The sequence below is a fragment of the Periplaneta americana genome, chromosome 3, assembly GCF_040183065.1.
Source record: "Periplaneta americana isolate PAMFEO1 chromosome 3, P.americana_PAMFEO1_priV1, whole genome shotgun sequence".
Classification (NCBI taxonomy): Eukaryota; Metazoa; Arthropoda; class Insecta; order Blattodea; family Blattidae; genus Periplaneta; species Periplaneta americana.
This window is the reverse complement of record NC_091119.1, coordinates 79,021,755-79,047,125: the sequence shown is the minus strand read 5'-3', so window position 1 is coordinate 79,047,125 and position 25,371 is coordinate 79,021,755. Positions and strand designations below refer to the sequence as shown.

The following is a 25,371-nucleotide window of genomic DNA, read 5'->3' as shown; positions in this document are numbered from 1 at the left end:
AATTTAATTTTAAAAAGAATTTGAAAACATATAGGCTATATACATAAAATTTAGTCTTTACTGGAGAAAAATCTTGTGATGGTGGTTTGTCTCTTGCATTCGTCCCTTCTTCTGGCAACTTTATCACGAAAATGTCAAAGGAATAGAATGTCCATTGCAGATGCACCTTGCTCTTCGAAATTACACAGCCTTCCTTCAGTAGCCTTTAATCCTTCACTGTGTGTCATCTTTTTATTTCCATTATCTTTCACCTCCTCGTCCTCTGATTCCTCTTCATCTTTCCCTTCCCTCTCTCTCACCACTGCAACTATTTCACTGTCGCCTAGTAATTCGTCATTTTCATCTCGTCCCATCCATTCTCCAACATCACCATCAGTAGCTTTTTAACAGCCCAGAATCTTTTCTAAGTCCATTGCAATTTTATTTACACTTTCCTCTTTATCCAGCCTCTAACACATCCTGTTTCATTTCAATAGTCACATTGTTTTGTTTCCTCTTTTTCTCACTCGACACTGGTAAAACAATATAGCACTCAATTAAAAACTTTCCCGCACAATGATTCACTTAGAAATGGCAAGTCCATTCCACGGAAAGTTTAACTGGAAGAAATTCGTGCAGGTATTGCATATCATTCAATCTTTACAATTCATTTTTCGGTGGAAAATCTGCCCTGACAAAAACAGAAAGGAATGATATGAGCGATGAGTAGTTGACGCTAGCTGTCCCGCTTTCAAAAGCTGCTACCTGGGGTAGATAGGAGTTTCCCGTACAAGTCACTTGTTGCCAGGAATGTTATTATGTATTACAGTTCATTTCCAAAAATTACTGCCTTTAGTCATACCGCTCAGCCAGTGTAAGTAGTGAAATAAAATGAAAAGACTTATTTCATGATTTATCCACTATGTAAAAAAAAAAAAAATAGAGAAGCTTCTGCAGATGCTGAGTTATACGGAATGTCGAGTTTTCGAGAGTCGAGTTTCTGGGACTCTACTGTAGTCTGTTTATGTTGTGTGTTATATGGCTTTTGTTCATGTAACTGATTTAGATTTTGATTTAATGTTTATGATATTGATGATTAAGGCAATGGTGAATCATAGCAGGTAAATTTCCAACCCGATATTTGCCTTTGTGATTGAGGGAAACCATGAAAAACCTTAGTCAGATTAGCTGGCTGCGGAGTTTGAACCTGGGGCCTCCCAAATGCGACTCTTAAACATATCTGAGCCACTTCACTCTGTTACAGAAGTTTTAATTAATAAATTCTTATTGGAATTCATACTCTTATTGTTCTCGAAGTATTCTGTGCATACAAGGCAATTTGCACTTAAATATTTTGTATCTTTTTTTTTTTCTTTTTTTTTTAGGAGGAGGTTCCCTCACCGACTATTTTTAACCCACTTTTATATATATGAAATCATTACAACAAAATTTAACATAAAAATTAAATTAAATGAAAAAAATAAAACCTCAAAACGTAACTGCGTTAAGAACATATGATAAGCATAAGAAGTATGTCTACACTATATGTATAACTTTTTGAGATCTTTGAGGAAAGTGAAAAAATGCAATTCTGGGTTTCGTCCTTTGTGCATTTTATACTTGAGCAATAAGATCCTTTCGAAACCCCTTATTCTTCTAATAAATCTTTCGCTTCTACATCATCACCAGAACATAATTATAAAGAGCGGAATTTCACAGTCGTGTTACTTATCTGTAGCTTGCATCACTAGCTTTATGCACGTGCATATCCATTTGGCAGGAAATATGGCCGAGTTTCAATACTGTATTAATATCTATACTGTGGTCTAACTGAAGAAAAAATTGTATTAATAAAATGTCTACGTAATTGGCTAAAATAGAAGATTAAAGGTTCTTGTAATTTGAGTCTGTAACTTAAACTTCTCAGATAATCTGTGAAGTCGAGTTTTTCTGACAAGACTAAGATACAGACTCAAATTACAAGAACAACACTTGGTGATTTGCTGTCATCCTTTGTACTTTCTGTGGATTTATTTGGTAAAAGCACATATGCTTCTAAGATGATAGGTCCTTCGATAAAATGTCCACTTTTCATACACTCCACTTAGAATTATGCCATAAAAATATAGCTTCATAGTACCTGTGTTTTAATTTTATTCCTACATTTATAATACAACAGGGTGGAAGCGCATTATCTAGCGAAATTTATAAGCTTGTACTTGCTATTTGGGAAAAGGAAATTGTACCAGAACAATAGAAGGAGCCCATAATGGTACCTATTTTTAAGAAGGGCGGCAAGACTAACTGTAGTAACTTTCGAGGAATATCACTTTTGTTGACATCCTACACAAAATTTTGTCCAATATTCTTTTGAGAAGATTAACTCCTTATCGATGGCTGAGAACCAGACTGTTTCAAGTCCGTTTCAATATATATATATATATATTTTTTTTTTTTCGAGAGAGATCTATTTTAAGTTTCTGACTTTCAAAGCTGAACATGGAACACTGAAATAACCTCATGATGAGCTTCTGGGGTGTAATATTTACACTTCTGTTCGATTCACATATGCAGACAAGGACAGGGAACACAATGAAACAGAAATCTCCTTTTTCTAAAAAGTTGGACTTAGAACAGTCTGGTTCTCAGCCATCAATATGTAGATGAAATTATTGGGGCTCATCAGTGCTGTTTTAGGTGTAATAGATCGACCATTGATCAGAGTTTTTGTATTCGACAGATATTGGAGAGATATTGGGAGAAATTAGATCAGTTATTCATAGATTTCAAAAAGACATATGACTCATTTAAGAGAGAAGTTTTATATAATATTCCACACCTGTGGAGTAACGGTTAGAGCGTCTAGCCGCGAAACCAGGTGGCCCAGGTTCGATTCCCGGTCGGGGCAAGTTACCTGGTTGAGGTTTTTTCCAGGGTTTTCCCTCAATCCAATATGAGCAAATGCTGGGTAACTTTCGGTGTTGGACCCCGGACCCATTTCACCGGCATTATCACCTTCATCTCATTCAGACGCTAAATAACCTAAGCTGTTGATAAAGCGTCGTAAAATAACCTAATAAAATAAATATATAATATTCTTATTGAATTTGGTATTCCCAAGAAACTAGTTCGATTAATTAAAATGTGTCTCAGTGAAACATACAGCAGAGTCTGTATAGACCATTTTCTCTCTGATCCTTTTCCAATTCAGTGCGGGCTAAAGCAAGGAGATGCACTATCACCTTTACTTTTTAACTTTGCTCTAGAATATGCCATTAGGAAAGTACAGAATAACAGAGAGAGTTTGGAATTGAATCGGTTACATCAGCTGCTTGTCTATCCACAAACAATTAGGGAAAACACGGAAATTTTACTTGAAGCAAGTAAAGCGATAGGTTTGGAAGTAAATCCCGAAACGACAAAGTATATGATTATGTCTCGTGACCAGAATTTTGTATGAAATGGAAATATAAAAATTGGATATTTATCCTTCAAAGAGGTGGAAAAATTCAAATATGTTGGAGCAACAGTAACAAATATAAATGACACTCGGGAGGAAATTAAATGCAGAATGAATATGGGAAATGCATGTTATTATTCAGTTGAAGCTTTTGTCATCTAGTCTGCTCTCAAAAAATCTGGAAGTTAGAGTTTATAAAAGTTATGTTACCAGTTGTTCTGTATGGTTATAAAACTTTTACTCTCACTTTGAGAGAGGAAAAGAGATTAAGGGTGTTCGTAGAGTTGGAAGGTATGAGCACGAAGTACACCTGCAGAAATACAGGTTAGAACAGTTGCAGGAATCAAAGAAGAGCACAAGGACATCCGAATGAGCCACCTACTGCTATAATTCAAGAAGTTAGTCAAATTATAAGTGAGGAAGCACAAGTCCTACTTTCAGAAAGACAAGCACTACTCTGAATGGTAAACAGATGTCAAAATAAAAATCGACCAATAATTCCTACATCTTTGTAGGAATGCATAGTTGTGGAACCATATAAGACCTCACGTGATGACCTCGGACAGAGATGACAACAACCGGATTATGATTTTCACAACTAACGAGACATTTGTTCATCTTAGTAGGAGCAATGTATTTCTTGCCAATGAGAATTTCAAATCAGTTCCTCAGATTTTTTTTCAACTCTGTACGATCCATGGTATTATCATGCTTTTCCTCTGATGTACTCTATTTATTTGCAAAAATGAAGAAACCTATGGGAGAATGTTTGAAGAAATTAAGAATCTGTATGCTGCAGCCAGCGCTGAACTAAATCCTCAAGTGGTAAAACATATTTTGAATTTAGTGCCATGAATGAAGCTAAACTTCATTTTCCAGATTCTGAAAGTGAAGGTTGTCTGTTCCACAATATCTGTTGATTAGTCAATTTGTCGTGCAGAAAATCTACTGTCTTTTATTGTCATGATCACAAGCCATTTCATTGATATGGCAATATATTGTATCATCAGGCATGAAAACGAAATCGAACTGCTTTGCTTCTTTTTCACCAAACATAACTTTAACAATACCTTCAGCTATACACAAACAAGCTAAATATGGTGATTCCAAAGCCTTTGAATTCAGTGGCCCTACTTTAGACACAGCAGATTTTTCCCGTCTAAATCTCAATGCATAGGAGAAAAATTCTCCACTTTTATTTTTAATATTTGAATGTTTTGTTCTAAGTGCCTTCGTAATTTATTTCGTTTCATGGAAGCATTTGAGAGAACGTCGTAATATAATACACACTGTAGTTTGGGTTCGTCTTCATCATCACACCACGTCAATTGCAACCCCAGTTAGCATCAAATTTATGCTGAAATTGATTCTTTCTTTTTCAGTCAATCACCGAACTAGTTGCACTTATGTCAGAGCTCGAACATGAAGCAGGGACACTTGATTGACGTTAGATGGGTGATGATAAAACATTCATTGACAATTTATGCGAAGGTAAAAAAAAAAATACAAAAATCGACAGAGAATGAAAGACAAAATGTGTCAGTGCTAACATTGTGTGCACAATAAATGTCGCCAAGAGAGATTTGAGCACTCATCACGTGGGAACTATAACTTTGGCAACTCAACTGTTGTTACCATAGCAGCAGGCCTATCATGCTATGTGACATTCAGTTGTTTTTCCGATTGCAGCGCTAATGTCATGTCCCTTCTTTAAAACAAAACAGGTGTACTTCCATTTCCATGTGCACTTTTGTTGCTCACAACAAATTTTGTAACACTGAATTTACAGAATGTAAGTTAATACTACTGTTGTATATTTTGCAGTGCACAGGTCCGTCAATGGAACCCACCATCTATTCAAATGATGTACTCCTGACTGAACATATTTCTCCGAGATTTCAGCGCATCAAAAAAGGTGACATCATTATCGCCAAATCCCCATGCAATCCACGGATGCACATTTGTAAGAGGGTAACAGCCATGCCAGGTGACGAGGTGTGTGTAGGAGTTTCAACACAAGTGGTATGTAAACATACTTACCTTATGCTAGTTAATGTAACAGCAGTATAGATTTTCATTTCATTTCACTTTGTGTATTCCATAAATTTTACATCAGGTTGTAGCTTTGAAATGTGAAATAAGTCAAAAGTTATTAAAAAGAATATATAATAAAGCAGATTAATTCAATTTACAAACATAAACAATTCATCAGTTGAGTAGAAGGTTTGAACAGTGATTTTTTTCAGGTGAAACACATCGGAACCACATTCTGGCACCTTTTTTTTGTATTTTTCATCATGCACCTGAGAAATACAGTATGTTAATTATATTTTTAACATAATTTTTCTTTGAACTGTGCTTAGGCCTTGAAAGTTCTAAAGTGGGACGAAAAGGAGATTAAAAACGACAAAATTCCCTAGCACTGGACAGTAATTCTTTCCTGTCCACTATAATAGTCTATATTCTATATAGAGTTCCACTACCTTCCTCTCCAGAAGAAAAGCACTTGGTATGAATATATAGAAATTTTGGTAATTCTGTTCTAAACCTTTTCTCTGGATCATTCAAAGCTTTAAGATAATTGAAATATACTTTGCTTTTCAACATAAATCATCATCAGGGAAAGAATGTATGGAATCAGAAGTAAGGTGAGTATTTTTAAATTTTATAAAATCTTTTTAAATCATGTCCTTTTCATACACATGTCATTATTCTATATTCTTAGGACTTTCTTTTGTAAAAAAATAATATGTTTAGCTTCAGATGAGTTTCTCCAGAATATTAATTCATTATTTCTTTATAAAATGAAAATATGCAAAGTATACTATTTTAAGGGCGTTTATATTACCAATAGAAGAAAGAATCTTGGTGCATAACAGGTAGAGCTCAATTTATGTGCGTTTTCTAGTTCAACTGATTGTCCAGTTGCAAACCAGGAATCTATGTGCGTATAGAATCATTCAGATGAGTTCCATTTAATGTAATATTGTAGGAAAACTAAACACTATTATAATGTACAAAATTTCATTACACTGGTTTATCAACATTAAGTGTTAGTTTAATTGCACTAAACCATTTATTTATTAGATTTAACGTTGTATTATAGTGTATTTCACAGATAGTTGCCTTGTTGGATTTTAAACCAGTGGCAGGTCAGTTTTGCAGGAAAGTGAGAGGACTACCGAAACATTTCAGAAGAAACTTCATAGTCCTTCTACAATACTCGTGTGTGTATCATTTTACTTGATGTGAATATTTAATTATGTTAACGAGTGAAAACAAAATCATTAATGCATCAATGTTGAAATTATCTATATTAGTTTTACAATAATCCCGTGGCCGTTTTTTCATTGAACTTTTCAATTTGCTTGTTTGTTTCTCTTTAAGAATTCTACCCAAAGAACTTTCACTAATTATTGCAGTTGCTTTAATAGTTCTTTCATACACTTCACTGACAGATATCATACGTTTACTGCACCTCGCATCATCATATTCTTCCTGAAAATATCCATGACCCTGGCATATAAGCTCTTTACTTTCGGAACATATATGGTTCCCTCTTCCATCAATTAAATGAGGTACTATAATTAAGCATAAAATAAAAATTACACTTGTGATTTTCATTGTTCACAAGCCACTATATATATCAAATTGTTTGAAATAGCACACTGTTATAACTGTAGCATCTGTACACAATAGAACCTAAAATCACATCAGTGAGTTTTTTTCAAGCCTCACTATATCTGCATCAGAAGCAGTAATGCAGATGTTTTCAAGGAATGTGATGAAGAAGCTGCTAACACTGTTGACAACTCCTCTATCCGTGAAACACACTATAGAAATGTGTGTGTGTGTGTGTGTGTCTAATGCCTACCCACTCCACTTTACGTGATTCAGGTTCCGCATACCCATTTTCAAATTGCACACCATTTCGGCAGTACAGTAAAATTTCTTTCATAAGTTTTACACTTACGCGTTTTTCACACATATTCTTTTTTTCTGAAATCCTGGCAGAATTCCTATATTTTCCATTTTAATTTATTTCAGATATATGTTTCTTGTTTATTATTATTATTTTTTTTTTTTACATTTACATACGTTCATATTTTAAGATGCAGCTCACTTTGAAATTCATGGAAATCTGAGCTGCATGAGCTAGCTCCAGTAAACCAGTTATGCACAAGTGAAAGAATCAATTCAGAGAGGAGAGAGAAGTATGTGAATGAACCGACCTCACTCCTTGTTGTGCATAAAGAAGAAGCAGAACATTTTAAACAATGAGGATTTGATGTCCAAAGCTGTGACCATACTGAATACAACTACCATAATACCCCTCCAAACTGAAAATATTGTGATGTAACTAAACAAGTTATGGAACATTTATGACTGTTAGAGGGCATGGTTTATTCCTTAGGAGCAAACAAATTTCAGTTATATGTTTTTCTCATTTATGCATTTTTCTGTAAAGTTATCATATTCTTTATTTGAGATAATCACACTTTCATCATTATTTGCAAATAAGATTACTGGAATTAATATAAACTAAAAACAATAATGGGCCAAAAATTTACCCCAGGGGAATTCTATGTTTAGTATTCCTAAATTCTGAGGGAGTAACTCTGTGACTATTTGGTATATTTGTTTCTGGTCTGAATCATGTGAAAGGTCTAAGAGAAAGGAAGGTAGACTTTAGAGATGAACAACAATTGAGAAAGCAAGATTAACAGCACCTGCAAAGCTGAAAAGCCACACAACAATGTTCTATACATTGCGTCATTGACGTTAAGACTACTTGTGAGTGTTTCAAGACACCGAGATTAATCACTCCCAAAGTCCCGAACGTCAAGCATCCTTGAATTGCCATAGTAGTTTATACCTGACTGAACTTTTATCTACTTTGGCAACTTATATATAAATATATGTATGAACAATCAAATAGCCTATCTGAAACATCATCTCTACCTTTCACTGTACAATAATCCATTCCCCAATCTTTATTTAATTATTAGGCCCTTATTAAAAGGCTACCTAGGACTCGCGTTACAGAATGCACACTGGTTCAAGTCCTCAAGGGGGAAGAAATTTTCTCATGAAATTTCGGCCAGTGTATGGGACCGGTGCCCACCCAGCATCGTGATGCACTTGGAGAGCTATGATAGGTAGCGAAAATCCTGTTTTGCAAACCAGCTATAATGGCTGGGGAGGATCATTGTGCTAACCACACAATACCTCCATTCTGGTTGGATGATCGTCCACCTCTGCTTCGGCATGTGAGTGTGAGGCTAGTAGCCGGCTGTTCCATCTTGGCCCATCATGGGCTGTAGCACCATGGATTTACTTTACTTTTATTAAAAAGCTAGGAATTTTCTTTTCATATGTTTGAGATCAAGTATGCAATCTCAAGTAAAAAGATATTAATGTTATGTTTTATATTTCTTAGAAATGCAAATTTATTTGAGAATTTTTTTTTCTATTTAAATATAACATAGGTAATATAATAGAACCAGAACATTTTGATAACTAAGATATTGTACTGTTTTGTCTTTTTGTCTCATTTAAACATTTATAATGTTATTTATTTCAATGATGTATGTTATTCAAAGTTACGAAATCTTTCCATGCTGACCAAATGCTATTTCGAGAATGATGAGTGAGACTTGAAGCGCACAAGAATGATGAGACGAGACTCGAAAGACAACTGCAACAAACACAGCGAGCGAGAGCGGCAGTTAGTTTTGTTCATCTCTAGTAGACTTCTATTGTACCAATAAATGTTATATCTTAAAGAATGAAAATGAAAAAAATTTTTTGGAAAAATATAAGCATGTTCTCTACAATATTGTATACCAGTACATTTTCAATTCATAACTAAATTTCTGAATTTACAAGAAAGGAAGTAAATCACACAGAAGATCAGATTAGACACTTGATTCTGACAATGATAAAAATTGATCAGCAACATTATTTTGATAACACAAGCTTTCTATGACTATGGTGGATGGAAAAAATTGCAACTGACTTAGCACTACTTTATCTCAAGTTTGCTATATGCTTGCATGGGTGTATGAGCCACTATTGAAATAGCATTAGTTCATTATGAAATAAATTATTTAATTATAATATGATTAGTGTAATATGTAGCTAATCAGTGATGTATGCAGTGGAGGGGAAAAGAAAATAGCCACCCTACCCCATTATTTTCTGGCCTAATTGCCTCATAAGTGGTGCCTTGTTGGTATCACTGAGAGGTTCAGACCTGTCTTCGGACATTTGACTAAACAACAATTATAATATACCAGTAACGTTGGTCTTCATCGGATATGCATGACTATCTTTAATGCGATTTTATTATTTAAGAGTTAACACTTTATTACGTGAAATGTTTATTAGAGTGAAGGATCCATAAATATTCTACTCTTCTATTCACAATAATTTCTGGTTTGATAAATACGCGTCGCATTATACAATATTTAAGAAGAAATATTAAAAAGAAACTTTTAAAATAATATTTCCTAGCCTCCTTAAGAGCTGTGTCATCCATTAGAAGGCCTGATGACCTTAACTTCACCCTAATAAATAATTACAATTCTTAAAAAGAATTTTACTAAGATTATGGATTTGTGTATTAATAATTATAGCAAGAGAATCTATTTTTCGTTATAATTATTATAGAAATTTTTTGTTTGTTTGTTGTAATCTCAAAAAGAAATAATTAAAGATGTACAAGTTATTATTTTTGGCCGCTCAGTTTCCTGATTTGGAACACTGTACATTGGTAAAAAAATTGTGTCTAAAACTGTTAGAAGTTCATTTCTCTAGTACAACATTTCAGGAAATTCCTTTTGATAGATTCGGTGGGTATTATGGTGCATATCTAACATATTGTAACTTTAATTCAGAACAAGAATGTAACTTTTATTGTTACGACAATAATCACTTTCTATAATTGAATGTAAACACTCCCGTCAACAATGGGATTTCCACTCCACACAGTAACACAGTATTCGTTATTGCACTCCACAGACGACAGTGACAATTTACTTGGATTATTGATAACAACAATGTACTGCTAATCTTAACTAATGTTCACAAAGCAGTATTTACAAATCAGAACTGTCAGTTCTCAGTTCACTGTTCATTTGCCTTGGCTAGTTCTTCTAGCTCACTCACTCGAGTTCACAGTATCTCGAACCCCAGACCTTCAGAGACAGTCCACTGAACTTCGAACTCAGCTCCCCCAACTGCAGTCCACTGCACTCAAACTCAGAACTTCCGGCTCCCACAGTTATGGACACAACTCAAGTCGAACTCCGGTCTCGAAGCTGGCTTCACTGCTACACAAGACTGCCTTGCTGTCCAAAACTAGCAACGACTGCAACTAACTAACTTGCGTCTCGTATTTATAACTAAACCATAGTTTCGGGAAAGTATGAGGCTGGAAATTTCTGCAGATGCCGAGAAGATCGCGCCTCTCGAATTCTCTGGATTTCTCCCCTCAGTCGCAGGCGCATTACTTCCCCCTCTCTGCCGCGGTAGCCGTCCGTCTCCTTACGTCGCGCCTTGCCACAGTGACCATCATTTCGTCTCCCCTCCGCGCCACGCCCTCAGCGCTCCACAGAGCTCGCTTTGTCTATCGGGCCTCATGTGTTCTCGCGCGCCCCCCCTTGTGTGGGACACGTGATCGACACTCGACGTGGCTGTCACATTATGTTGAGAATACATCATGACATATTATGATAAATGCCTTAGATTTATGAGAAATAATACATTCTAGAGAAGTAACTATATAGCCTATGGTATATAGAATGATGATAAACCCGGTCTTATCATGTTCAGGTACCTCGTGGTCATGTGTGGTTGGAAGGAGACAATCGCAGCAATTCTGCAGATTCAAGGACATATGGCCCTGTACCTCAAGGGCTAATACATGGCCGAGCTCTGTGTAGAGTTTGGCCGCCAAAGGATATTAAAATGTTGACTCATAGTGAAAGACAGATGAAAATAAGATAATACTGTTGTCATGGTGCAAATAAACTGATTTTTTGTCTTTAATTTAGTAAAGGTGTTGATAATGAGTTTTAATGTGTGAGTGAGTTTTGTATTTTCAGAAAATTGTAATAGATATTTATTACAAAAATAAATAATTCGATGTACCATATTTCTTCACCCCATTCTCAATCATCCTCCATTGCTCTCCTTCCTCCCTCCCTCCCTTCCCCATCTGTTTCTGGGAAATGAGAGGTTTTCTGTTCACAAGAAGGGATGTGATGATGGAAATGATTCCTGTGAAATATCATGGCATTGAAATATTATGTAAAATAATTGAGGCACTCAGAAGCAAAGTGATACAAGTGACTTTTTTTAAAAATTGAGATAAGTGTATATTCTAAATCTTTAACGTTACTTCTGTTCAGAGAAAAAGTAATATAAGTGCAGTTCCAGTCAGTGCTGCTCCATGTTAGACTTACTCTTGTATTGCAATGCATACAGAGTTTTGACTGAGAGGCAAACTAATACAAGTGCGTTGCTTACATAGTGTTGTTGCGTTTCCTCTGTTTATGACTAATTCATTTGGCACATTGGAGAGAGGTAACATATTACATATTCGAAACATCTTCGTGGAAGGCCTGCACACATTGAGCTGGATCAACTATACAATAAGGATAACTTCTGCTAAGTGGAGCAACTTGCAATAGCTAAAGAAATTCATCCCACCCATACACTACTCTTTATTTGATGACCTGAAGCATAAAGACTGGGCCTGTAATAAGGACTGCAGGACATGGAAGAGAAAGTTCAAGGAATACTCGCGGTAGGAGTCCTACAGATGCACTTCATGACAGAAACATAGATGTTGCAGTAGAGAGAGATGTGACTTCTTCAGATGAGGCTAGTGACGTAATGAACAGTGGCTAAGGCTGAATTTCATTTAAAATTAAACATTTTCTTAACCCTCTTCTTTCGGAGTACTAAAAACGACATCAACTGTTGCCCTAGAAATTGAATATAATATTCAACCTATCAGACACTATGTATTAAAAAAGGATCTAAAAATACATTTAAAATTGCAAGCCTCATCCAGATCTCATATGTTCTTCAAACTGTCAGATAATATCCTGTGTAATTTCTACAAAATAAACAAAGAAGAAATACTAGTCTATATCACAGACATACTGATTGTTAAAATTTCAGTTGTGAAATTCCTCCATGGAAATGGTTAATTCCAGAACATAGCCTACAAATTCCAGGAAATCATTCCAAAAATGATCCTCCATTCATTCTTAAGTCAGATGCCATGGAACTACTCTGCAGCACATATAAGGATTATATTCAAATTTATACAGATGGATCTCTAAACCCTGATGATGGGACATCAACAGCAGGGTATTATATTCCAAACTATCAGGAAAGTTACTTCATACCATGTTCATCCTCCTCCGTCTTGACACTGAATTGTTAGCTATTGATGCTGCTCTTCAGTGTGTTACTCAAATTTCTAAAAAATCTATTTGCATACCGAAGCTATTTTTAATATACAGTTAAATATTTATCAGACCTATATGCACATAGAATTATTCCAATTCAGAAACAACTAGGTAAACTAAACAAAACTCCAAAAGGAAATAACATTTCAATGGATACCTAGTCATTGTGGTGTACCTGGAAACGAGAAAGTCAATAACGTTACAAAATAGGCAACATATTTACAACCAAGACCTCTTAAGTGATATCTCTATCCAATGCCTTTGCTTCAGTAAAATCTCATTTTATAAACTTATGGGTCAACAATTGGTTCTCTTCTGAAAAAGGAAACATTTTACAGTCCGTTCAAAAGAAACCAAATGACCTGGAAATGTACAAAAAATTGCCCAGACATGTTCAAACATTTTTAACATGAGCCAGAACAGGTCACATTGTCACACAATTGTACCTATATCGATTTCACCTTTCTGATACTCCTACTTGTCTGTGGTGTAATAATCATGATGAAGATCTGGAACATATTCTTTTTTATATTGTCCATCCATAAACCACAAAGGAAGTAAATTAAAATCATCAATGCCAATTGCAGAAGACACAGCTCTGCAATATATATATTGACTACTCTGGGTACTAGCAACAGGCATCTGTAATGAACACTGTTCAAAATACCCCTCACTTCTCATGAAAAACAAAAAATGAATAGACTATAGTGGACTTTATGTTGTCAGCAAACAGCTGGATACGTTAAGAAGAGTGAGTGATTCTTTCGGTTATACAGACACATTTTGTGTTATAATATGATAATCAGAAAGCCAAATCTGTTAAGACAGGAATGTTTGAATGTTGTAAGCAATGTTCATGTTGTTGTTTTAAATAATATACAAATACTGAAAACTGTGGCACTTATATTACTTCTCCACAAAAATATTTTCGTGGAAAAATAATACAAGTGACTTTAGGACCTTATTTTACCTAAAATGTTTTAGAATAGATAATTTCTATTTAGAAGTTAAAAAATATAGGTACCAACATACACAACTGTAAATTTACAGCAACATAGTCCTGTAACAGATTTTTTAATTTCCTTTTCAACTTCAAAGTCATTTATCTCAAATCTTACTAAATGTCACTTGTATCACTTTGCTTCTGAGTGCCTCAATTGTGATTAAGAAAGGATAGTCATTCATTTCAACTGCAGAGGATTTTTAGCATTGGCCAGATCACATTATAACAATGGAGGAAGAGAGCAAACAGGAGAAACAAAAGTACTCAGAAAAACTTCAAAACAGGGGGATAGTCCACCACAAATCTCACAGGATTTTAACAAATGTAACTATGATCTCTATGCTAAACAAGAAGAATGTGACTATTTGAGAATATGCTGGTATCTATGAGACTTGCACACATTGACAAGCAAGAGACCATTTGCCAGCAGAGTTTTAACTACATTTTCCATTATAATTGTGTACACACACACACACACACACACACACACACATATATATTGGAAGTAGGTAATATAACTGTGCAGATTTTAACAGAGTACAAAAAAAAAAAATCTAATACCATATTACTCCTAAATGAAGACTTTCTCAGAAAAAAATAATTTTCCCTTAAATGTTAACACTGTTTTATTCAGCAAATACTACCCAGACGATTCTGAGTTTTAGTCTCATCATTAAGGTACGTACACACTTAGCGAACGAACGAATTATGAAGCGAAATTTCGTAATTCGTTCACTGTTTGGAGCAACGTACAAATCATCAGCAAATGATCAGAAAACATTCACGTTCGCTGATTATCTGCAATAATGGCAGACGAAAATATAATTATAACAAGTGCAGCGGTTGTTATTATAGGCAGTTTAATGAAAAGAAAGTTAAAAACTAAAAGGCGATGGTAACAGACGCCACTCTATGAAAGTCGCAATCAATATAGAGGCACTGACTTGCTTCCTGATTTACGTCGAATGGAATCGGGACAGTTTCACAACTTGTCGCATTTCAGAAACAGACTTCGAAATATTACTGTGCAAAATAGGGCCCAAAATTTCCAAGAAAGACATTGGCTGACGAGAAGCAATACCTATTCAGGAAAGGCTAGCATTAACACTTCAATATCTTGCTACAGAGGATTTGTATACAAGTTTACCAGGATTGTTCCATGTACAGCTATAATTTAGGAACTGCAAGATTTTATTAAGGTACGACTGCAAGACAGGGGAAAGTTTCAATATACGGATACCTCACTGACAATAATTATCTTAAAATACTAAAAAGAGAGATTTGTCTGTGGTTGTCGAATGCGCATCATGCTTACGAAAAGGTACTTTTCAGTGCCAATAATTTATTTTGTGTGCACAAGGTTTGAGCTTTGTTTTTTCTGGGTATCAATTTGTCCAAAAGGAACGACATATGTTTATATGTGAACCAAGTTGACTTGTACACTTCATCACTCCCCATTCCAGATCCTTTTGTGGACTTCTGTCTTTTCCTCCGGAATGATGTCAGTAGGGACTCAGTTTTCTTTTTGACTTCTGCTCCCTACAATAAACAAAAAATATGTATCCATTGAAAATAAATAAACAAAAATAATATTCAAATCTTGCATGTGTTTGACTCGCCTACTTTACAGCTGAACATCTTTCCAATAGCTTCCCAAACATGTTTGCTTACTTGATTGTGGTAAGTAGAATGCTTGGGATTCCATGAAGTTTCCTGCTCCCTATATGCATTAATAAGATTTATAACATCGTCTTCCATCCACTCCAGTTTCGACATCCTGTTGGTGAAATTGAACTAAGCGCTGCGTTCTGCTACGAACTACAAGCTAGTGGCAAATCCTGTCCACAACGAATACCAATTTCCTTTGATGTACCGAAAAGTGATGGATCACTTCCGAAGGCAAACCAAATGAGAAACTGATAAAGAATGAATTATCTCTGCAATTTTTCAATAAAATGGACCGGTTTTCTTGCAAATTAAGTAAAAAGATTAACACAGTTATTTCCTGCCATTAGGAAGTCAGGCAACTCTGCTGCAGTGACTACTTCAAGATGGAATCCCTGAGACCTGAGTTAGTGTGCATATTCAAAGCAAACAGTATTAGATATGTGGACGGCCAGCCATTGATTATGCATTTATGTTCATGAATGGAAGTCCTGATCACATATAAGAGATTAATCAGCCTAATGGATTTTCAAGGCAACCACTTTTATAAATTTCACTATGCCCCCATCTAGCAACTGCAAAAGAAGTCACATTATAACCCTTATGGAATTGCATGGAGCAACTGTACTTCCATCTAGCTGTCGTTATCAAAAAATGCCTTTTCCCAAAATTCAGAGCTACTTGGCTGTTAAGAAATTTTCGTCAAATGAAGAGTTTATTGCAGCAGCAGAAGGATTTTTTGCAGACCTCGAATCTTGTACAAGGAGGGTATAGTAACTAACATTGCAGTACTGGTGGACCAAGTGTGTGAATCTCAGGAGGGATTATGTTGAGAAATAAAGATTACTTTAGAATAATCCTAGTTCAATTTCTATATCAGCCTATCAACTTATCAAACAATCCTTATATAGTTATAGACAAAGCTTGCTTCATGCAAAACAGTATTCGAACTTTCATAATGCAGATCTCCTGTGATATACTTGTATCATGTTGTTCATACAATATGGTAAGTTGAAACACTTTCAACTAATTAAGTCTTAAAATGTATGCTGCTCTGTCTAATGAAAGTTAGATTTAAAACATTGTTTCAGAAGTTTTCATTGTTTAATTTCCTTAAAATTATCAAATAAATAACTCTAATCAATAAATTTTAACTTCTTTTCGATAACCTCGATCAAAATACACGATTAAAGAGTAATTTGAGCTCCTGAGTTAGGAAAAGCATCCAAATTGCTCTATTGGGTCGCATTTCTGAGTTATCGGTATGGTCCCTATAATATGCATTAATTTGTGTGTATTTAAGAACAACCATGCCAATATGGTTATTATCCTAAAAATTGGTTCATATCTCACATATTAATAAAAAACATACTAAATTTGATTTTAACTTATAAGTCATGTAAAGATTTTCAAATAAACTATAAGAGCTCGTACTTTGAATTAGAAGTATGTTTTTTTTTTGGCTTTTGTTTATGTCCAATTGGAACGTTCCCTTTAGAGAAACTAGCAGTAATTCCACTGGTTCCCCATCATAGCGGGTCCCAACATCCTTGATAGTGTTTTGACGTGAATATATCTTTGAAATCAGACAGACACATGGGGTACCAGGATAGAAGAAGTGATGTAACATGTAACATTTGGAGGGTGATCCATTCTGTCACCATAACTTTGTGACTAATAACATGATTGAAATAAATGTGGTCTCATTCGATCAAGTATGACTACAACACATGATATTGAGTTTGCGCCATGTATGCACGAGGTGCGGGTGGGGGCCACGGCGATCTTTTTCAGTGTGGATGAAAATTTCCAAGCAGTATATCAAGCGACTCCGATGTGCTAGTGTGCTGATTTTGGTGCAATGAGTTCCACTGTTGCAATTTTGAAGCAAGCAATTGACCATGTTTTGAAAGGTTGATATCGCTTAACTTACATTGCTGAATAAAATAGAGATCTCTGGCTGTAATTAAATTCTTCAGAAAAAATGATCACCTGAAGGGGAAAATGTTTCAGTACATTGTCTTTCATCACTTTTATATGAATCTGGCCATTGGTGGCTTGTAACCAATTTTCTTGGAGGTTCAAATAATTCGGAAAAATTAATATTTGTTGCATTATTAAACATAACTTATATACACTGTACAACTGCAGTTTTGGAATGCAGAATGTATAGCCATAGAAGGGGTGTTTTTTTTTTAAATAATTTATTGATCGATCAGCGCATTTAGCACTATACAGATCATTTCTAAATATGTAAATATAATACATGACACTGAATTGAGGGCAGCCTAGTTTGGGCTCCTCAATGACCAAAATAATTGTTAATAAATAATTATTTACATAAGTTGGTGTGATAAGTTTTATTATAATATGAGGTCCATTGGAAGTTGGCTCTTGATTCTGGTGGGAAATGTGGACTTCCTTCTGAGAGAGTAGTGGATGGCGCCTGGAACATTTTCTAGGTTGTTATAGAACTTCTTAGCTTGTGAATGTATAAACTGTTGGATTGTGTCAATACTAGTTTCTCTGTGTAGTTGGCTGTTACGGACAAACCAAGGAAAATTGAGTGAAATTCGTAGGACTTTATTTTGAAATGACTGGATGTGTTTAATTTCACTTATTGCAGCTCCTCCCCAGACAGGACAGGCATAAAGCAGTAGAGGTCGTAATAGAGATGTGTAAAGTAGCATGCAATTTTGTAGCTTTAGAGATGATTTCTTGTTGAGCAGATATAATTTAGTGAGTCTTGAGTAGGCCAATTTATGTTTGTTGTTGATGTGATGTTTCCAAGATAGACGGCGATATAAGTGCACTCCAAGATATTTTACAGCTTTATCCTTTGGTTTCCACGGTATCATGTTGGTTGAAAGATTTATGCATGGAGGATTAGCAGGACGACACAAAGTAAATATCATTGCTTCGCATTTATTGTAGTTCAGCGCGATGCACCAATTTTCAAGCCAAGGGCATATGAAGTTTAAGGCTTCCTGAAGGTGATTTGAGGCTATGTTAATGTTGCGATGGGTTGCATAAATAGCTGTATCGTCTGCATACATAGCAATTTGTGCAGTTGGTGTTGCAGGAATGTCCGAGGTATATACATTGAATAATATCGGACCTAAGATAGAGCCTTGTGGAACGCCAGCACTAATGGGTCTAACAGAGGAGTGAGTACAACCCACTCTGACTGAGAATGTACGATTTGACAAGAAACTAGTCATTACGTTGCATAGGTAGTCTGGAACGTCGGCCTTGTGTAATTTGTACCGAAGACCTTTATGCCAAACTCAATCAAATGCTTGAGTGAAGTCAAGAAATGTGACTGCAATCTGTTCTTTCTCTTCAAAGCCCTGTGCTATTTGTTCAGTGATACGAAGCACTTGATGATTGGTAGAATGATTTCGACGAAAGCCAAACTGATATGGAGGTAGGATGGATGCTTGAAGTAGAAATGTATCCAAGCGTTTCAGCAAAACCTTTTCAGAGACTTTGGATATAGTTGACAAAAGACTTATGGGACGGTAACTTGTTGGATTTGAAGCAGGTTTTCCAGGTTTATAAATTACAATTATTACTGCATGTTTCCAAGTATCAGGGAAATAGTCCAGACGAAGTAGAGCATTGAATAATGAAGCTAAGTTTGCTAGAGCTTTACGAGTAAGATACTTCAATACAAAGTTTGGGATGAGATCGTATCCAGGAGATTTCTTTGTTGGAAGTTTCTGAATTATTGAGTGGATCTCATTTGGCGAGGTGAAGTTTACGAGCAATGGTGCTGAAGGATAATTATTCGGAAAATGTTCTATATCTTCATTGAATTCTTTGTTCTCGATTGGTAGAAGGGGTGTGATTTTTATGGAATTAACGAAATAAAAAAAAATAATGTTTAAAAACTTAATTGCATTTGCAAAAAAAAAAAAATCACGAAGGTATTCTAGAAAATGAACGACATTTAACCACGAAATCTAATAATTTCAACGAAAAGCTTCAGTCACGAAATCAGTACTTGAAACTTTTTTTTTTCCACAAAATACTCGCGAAAACATAATTCTTTCAAATAAAAAAAAAATTGAATTTGGTTGTCTTCTGAAGCTTTGTGTCAGCTGTAAACCACGATCCTACATCTCTGCAGAGACTGAAGAATATGCATACTTGTAATTTACAGATGAGGATCACATCAGTTTCACTTCAACACATGTTCAAGTGTTGCGGTTTTCTGTTTCAAACACTGATAGCGAGAGAGGATTTTCGATGTATAAAGATATTCTGTCTGATTGATGAGTTAGTTTCTCATATTCAATGTTGAAACTATTCTAACAAGGGAAGTTCTCGAGTTGTCAGAAAGAAATGTTGGATATGTCTACATCATTAGCAAGAGCTAATGACATAGTTATTGAATCTAAAAAGAAACATTACTTTTTACTGCCTTAATATTGAAATCATACTTACACTTCGGCATGTTTTGTATACAGTTATGCTATGTAATTGTTACAATAGTGATATGTTAGGCCAATCGAAGTATCATCTTCCAGAGAGTGCTTCAAAGAACCAGGAACATCGAATTTGTACTGGTGTCTCACAATTAACACATTCTTACAAACCGAATTTGTTTGGCAATTCGAATGCAATATAATCCTCTGACTTCATGCCTAGTTTAAAGAACAAATACTGTCAAATGGAAAGCTATTCGACGAAGACAACAAAAAAGTAACAGATACATGACCATCTTTACAATCGGCCAAGATTGTTGAGGACAAAGGAAAATCATCCCAATCAGAGTATATGGCCTTGCATGAAGGGAAGTTCGATCAACTGTCGCCATTACTGACATGATGAAGGAATGATTGTTTTTTTTTTCAGGAAAAAAGATGAAAGGCCTAAAAGGGTGACAACAATTTAAGCTCGATTGAAGTACAGTATGTAATAGCTTGCAACAAATCCATCGCTGCGAAAAGCAACTCATTTGAGGTGGCAATAGACAAGATTTGTTGAACAGGTTGCACGATTTGGTATTCTCAGACTTCGAAAATGCAGTAAACCTGGGTCGTGCAATTCATGAATCCGACATTCAAATTTGGATCAGAGAGTGGGTGTAGCATAGACCAGTCTCCTGTGATGCACCCTGGTTAACAACTCTGTTGGTAAGTTGGAGTATTCAATTGGTTTCATATTGGTGAATGATAAACAGTAAAGTACCAGCCATTAGTATAAAAAAAGTTTTTATGCAAATAAACAAATGGGAATTCTTTACATACCTATTGCGCTTTATTTCGTATGTAATGTGACAAGTATGAAGGTCGTCTGCTTAAATGCACTGGAAAATCAGACGTTTCTTGTTAGATTTGATAATTACATCATTAGTTATTGCTAATGATATAGAAACATCCAATATTTCTTTCTGACAACTCGAGTACTTCCTTTGTAAGGCTTTATATTATTCAAGAGCAAGAGAGTTACTCGTACATGCTATAAACTGGTGTAATATTTGTTGCTTGGGATCAGATTGAACTCACCCTGGTTTGTGGATTGGTCAGAGCACTTTTCATTACTTTTTCTAAATATGTGTAACTGATGTAAAGCAAGGGTTATAAGTAGGCCTAATTTTCAAGAAACATTTTTATTTATGTAATTTAATATTCATAATATTGGAAGTATCAGGAAATTTATAACAATTAAAATTACTAATTGGATTTACACATGTTATACATAATGTTTTGTATGCCATATCCTAACTCATTTTCACGAAATATTGAAAAAGTTTGAAAAGTGCAGGTCTAGGAGTAATGTGGCTGCATAGTAAGCAAGAGGTTACGAGTTCAAGACTCCACCTTTTTTTTTACGTCTGTTTATAGACATAAATGATCAAGTGTTATGATTTATAACAAAGATATATACTATGCGACCAAGGTGGGAACCATTTTGTTTGGTGGCGCTGTGATTCACTTCATAACACAGGCTGTGCTGTAAAGTCCGCATCAGATGCAAAATGAAGCACATGCTGAACTGCACTCTTGTTTCATTATTATTAATACGCTTTATATCTTCGTATATATAGTTAACTTTAATGTTTAGTTTTACTATATCATATGTTTACACACATAGGAATCTATTCAGAAAACACACTACAACATCAGTGTTCGTAAAGGAGTGAACATAAATCGAAAGTAACAAACTAAAGTAGGTATCATATTTTATGCAATATTTCCTTTGATATACATTTCTTACCTTAGCATTTTAAAGTGGCCAGACTCCAGACATCATATATGATTCGCCATCCTCATCTGCTGTATCTTTTGAGCTTCTGTCTTCATCCGCTATATCGGTAGAACTTCATCCTCATCTGCTGAACTTCTGAATTCATCCACTATATCAGTAGAACATCCATCTTCATTTTCATCATCCAATTCGTCATCTACACTGACAGAAATAATCAGTTGCTCAACAGCCTCTTCCATCAGCCCGTCCCTTGTCCAATAATCGCTGGCTGTTTTTCTGACATGTTTAATGGATCTTCTCCAGTCATCGGGTGTAATGGTATTAAAAACAGCTAGTACTAATATTTTTAAATATGTTATTGACACTTCACCCATGTTTTTCTCTGCGACTTTCATTTTTGTCAGGTTCCACACATATTCTATTGGATTTAGATCCAGATGATAGGGGGGGGGGGGGAAGCTCATGGGAGTGAATCCATGTCCGCGCAGCAATGCGTCTATTCTACATTCTACCCTAGGTCGATTCTGACGAACTAGAGTTAGCAACTCACATTTCCGCATCTCTGCATTAAAATTAATATTAATCCTTGAAAGCCAATCCTCTATATCACATTTCAAAGAATGTGTTGGCGACGCTTTATTTTCCTGTTTATTTTGGTATGAAGCATTGTACAATACAACAATACAGCCCTGTGGTAACCCTGGTATAACTTGATTCATCATTCTCAAACAGCAGAAATAACTAAAATGCTCTCTCAATTAATATCACTCAATAAAAGAATTGTATTCCAATGGATACCATCCCATTGTGGAATCCTGGGAAACGAGAATGCGGATGCTTTAGCAAAGAAGGGCAGCACTTCTACTTACAGACCTGTTACTAAATCTACGTATTACTCTGTGAAGAGATTTATTAAATCTACATACTTAGACTTACAACAAACAAAATTTGATAACTCAATCCCAAGGGAAAAAAATGAACTCTCTGCATCAAAATCCACAGTTAATTCCCGATTTACCACGAAAATCGTCTGTAGCTGCATTTAGATTGGCAACAGGTCATGATTGTTTGGCCAAACACCTGCATAGAATTGGAATATATCAGTCCCCTAACTGCACATTGTGCAACTCAAACCAAGAAATGGATTCGGAACACCTCAAAATCTGTGCTTCACTGGCTGGTCATGATAATATCTTTGGAAAATATTGGAGTGCAAGAGGTCAAATGACTTTATTGTCAAATGCCTGGCATAAGAAAACAACAACAACTTGATTCATCGTCCATTGCATAAAATTTTCTAAGTTCATTTCATTATGATAATCTCTGGATTTGGATTTCGCATCGTACCTGAGGAAAGCACCCAGTATAAATCCATCACTATCACCAGCATGGGCTACTATAAGTCACTGACCTGCACTGCTATTTGTATAAACTCCTGACATGTTAAGTCTTGCTAACATTTGTGAACAGTGTAATGGGTATGGAACCATGTTTCCTCCAGGTAAATAACGGGCTTTTGTTCACCTCTCTCATTTCTCATATAATGCAAATAAGCTGCGCACTTAGCTACTATATCAGAGCATTCTATTAGACATTTCCTTTTATCTTTACATTTTCTGGATGAAAACCCCATGGATAGTATGAGTTTTCATTAAGTTTCCTTGCACCCTTTAAAAACCTATTCTTTTCTTCATCACAAAACTTTATGGCATTATAAATGACACTCCATGCTTGGCTACGAAACATATGTCTTCCTACATGCGGCACTGCAATCAGACTTAAATGCTAGCTATTGGATGTGACGACACTCCAGCAGTAAACATATGCAGCGAGCACAGAGTTCCTCATTCTAGCACGACAGGTCCCGCCTTGGTCATGTAGTACAATGGGTAAATTAGTTGCAACTTCAAAATCCTCTTTTAATGTTTATAAATATGACAGATTTTTCATGTGAACCAGGCACTGTCTAAAGCTGGACTGAAGATAAATTTTCGTTAGTCATTTTTTGTGTCTAAGATTGTACTTATTTAAGTCACCTGTAGATTTAAACATCATTTACCAAATTCTAAACAAGACTATAACAAACTATTCTGATAGTATTACTGAACTCTGTGTAGAACATCTTTCAATGCATCAGTATTGAAATTATTGCACTCACGTGGTGACTATAAATAATAAATTCTTGGAAGATAATCTTCACCACATTAGCACAATCGTTTGCAAGGAGAAGACAAGTGTTTTCCATAACTTCTCCTACTCAGTTTCCATACTCACTTCCCGTGGTGCAATCTATTTTTTAACAAATGAGGCTGCTGACAGTCTTACTAAGAAGGGAAATAAAATCTTACAAAACCACATGTCAACTTTGTCAGTTTTAACAGTTAAAAGATTAATAAATTCAAAATATCAAGATATAATATCATACCATTTCCATGAAATTTCAAGTAATAAAAGATGGAAGTGTCCAAATGTAAGAACAAAATATAGTTCCTGAATATTCAAGAAAAAGTGCAGTTGCATCCTTTCGATTGCTCAAAACACTCTAACAAAATTTAAATTTTTTGTTCACCACTTTGCCCATTATGCAGTCTTCAGGAAGAAATGGATCAGATAATCGTCTTCGTCTAAACCCACTGTGTGTAAGAAATATTGGAGAGCAACAGGGTTAATGGCTTTATTGCCAAGTAATCAGCAAATGGTTAACAACATTAGCATAGATTTTGATAGTCCTACTTATTGGCTTAAAATTTATTATTCAGACATTCTTCATCTATGCCAAAAAATTATACAATAGCCAGAGAGTGTCAGAAAAGATCATTTATCGACAAAACAAGTTTTAATATCTAAACATTCCTGATTTTTTAACTGGTGTACCAAATGTTTAACATTACCGAGCAAGGATATTTCCACTTTCAAATTTTTTGTGACTGGACAGTTCTGTAGTTGGAGTTGCCACCTACAGAATACACTATATATATATATATATATATATATATATATATATATATATATATAGACACACACAATAAATTCGCTAAAAATGGACATCCCTTATCTCCCACCCTTCAACAACCTTCAGTTGGAAATATTGTTCAAGTTTGCATAAGAAAATTTATTTCCTGTATGAAGGGAGGGAATGAACTGGATATAAATAGTGCAAACTTTCTGGCAACTGAAATTTACAAAAAGGTTTAAATGTAATCCTAAGAATAAGTTCCAGTATCGTTTTGTGTTAGGCTTCTAGACTGTCGAGTCTTGCCTGTACTGGTGTAGATAGTTACATATTTAAAAAATGCACAGAACTTGCTCACTTCACTTCTTGTTATATATGAAGTTAGAAAAAGATGTCCCCCCCCCCCCCAAGATTTATGAGTTACTTTATAATTTGACTACAATTGATCACTCAAAGACATTTGGAGCATGTCGAATCTGTGCCAAATTCACAAAGCACCTCTACTTTCTTTTGTCTATGGGCAGATCTTCCCAGTTATCAACTCACTCATCTCCAGGCATTCTTTCGAGATTTCATCCTTCCTTGGTCTTCCCAAAGATCTTTTACTTTT

General features: G+C 35.2%; 1 protein-coding gene across 1 annotated transcript in view; it reads left to right on the top strand.

The window, feature by feature from the left end:
* LOC138696202 (mitochondrial inner membrane protease subunit 1) overlaps positions 1 to 11,597 on the top strand; it is a 47,102-nt gene extending 35,505 nt beyond the window's left edge. Inside the window, exons 2-3 of the mRNA XM_069820835.1 lie at positions 5,264 to 5,461; positions 11,276 to 11,597. Coding sequence (XP_069676936.1) covers positions 5,264 to 5,461; positions 11,276 to 11,449 — 372 coding nt within the window. The 3' untranslated portion in view covers positions 11,450 to 11,597. The remainder of the gene's footprint in view (positions 1 to 5,263; positions 5,462 to 11,275) is intronic.
* The last annotated feature ends 13,774 nt before the right edge of the window (positions 11,598 to 25,371 follow it).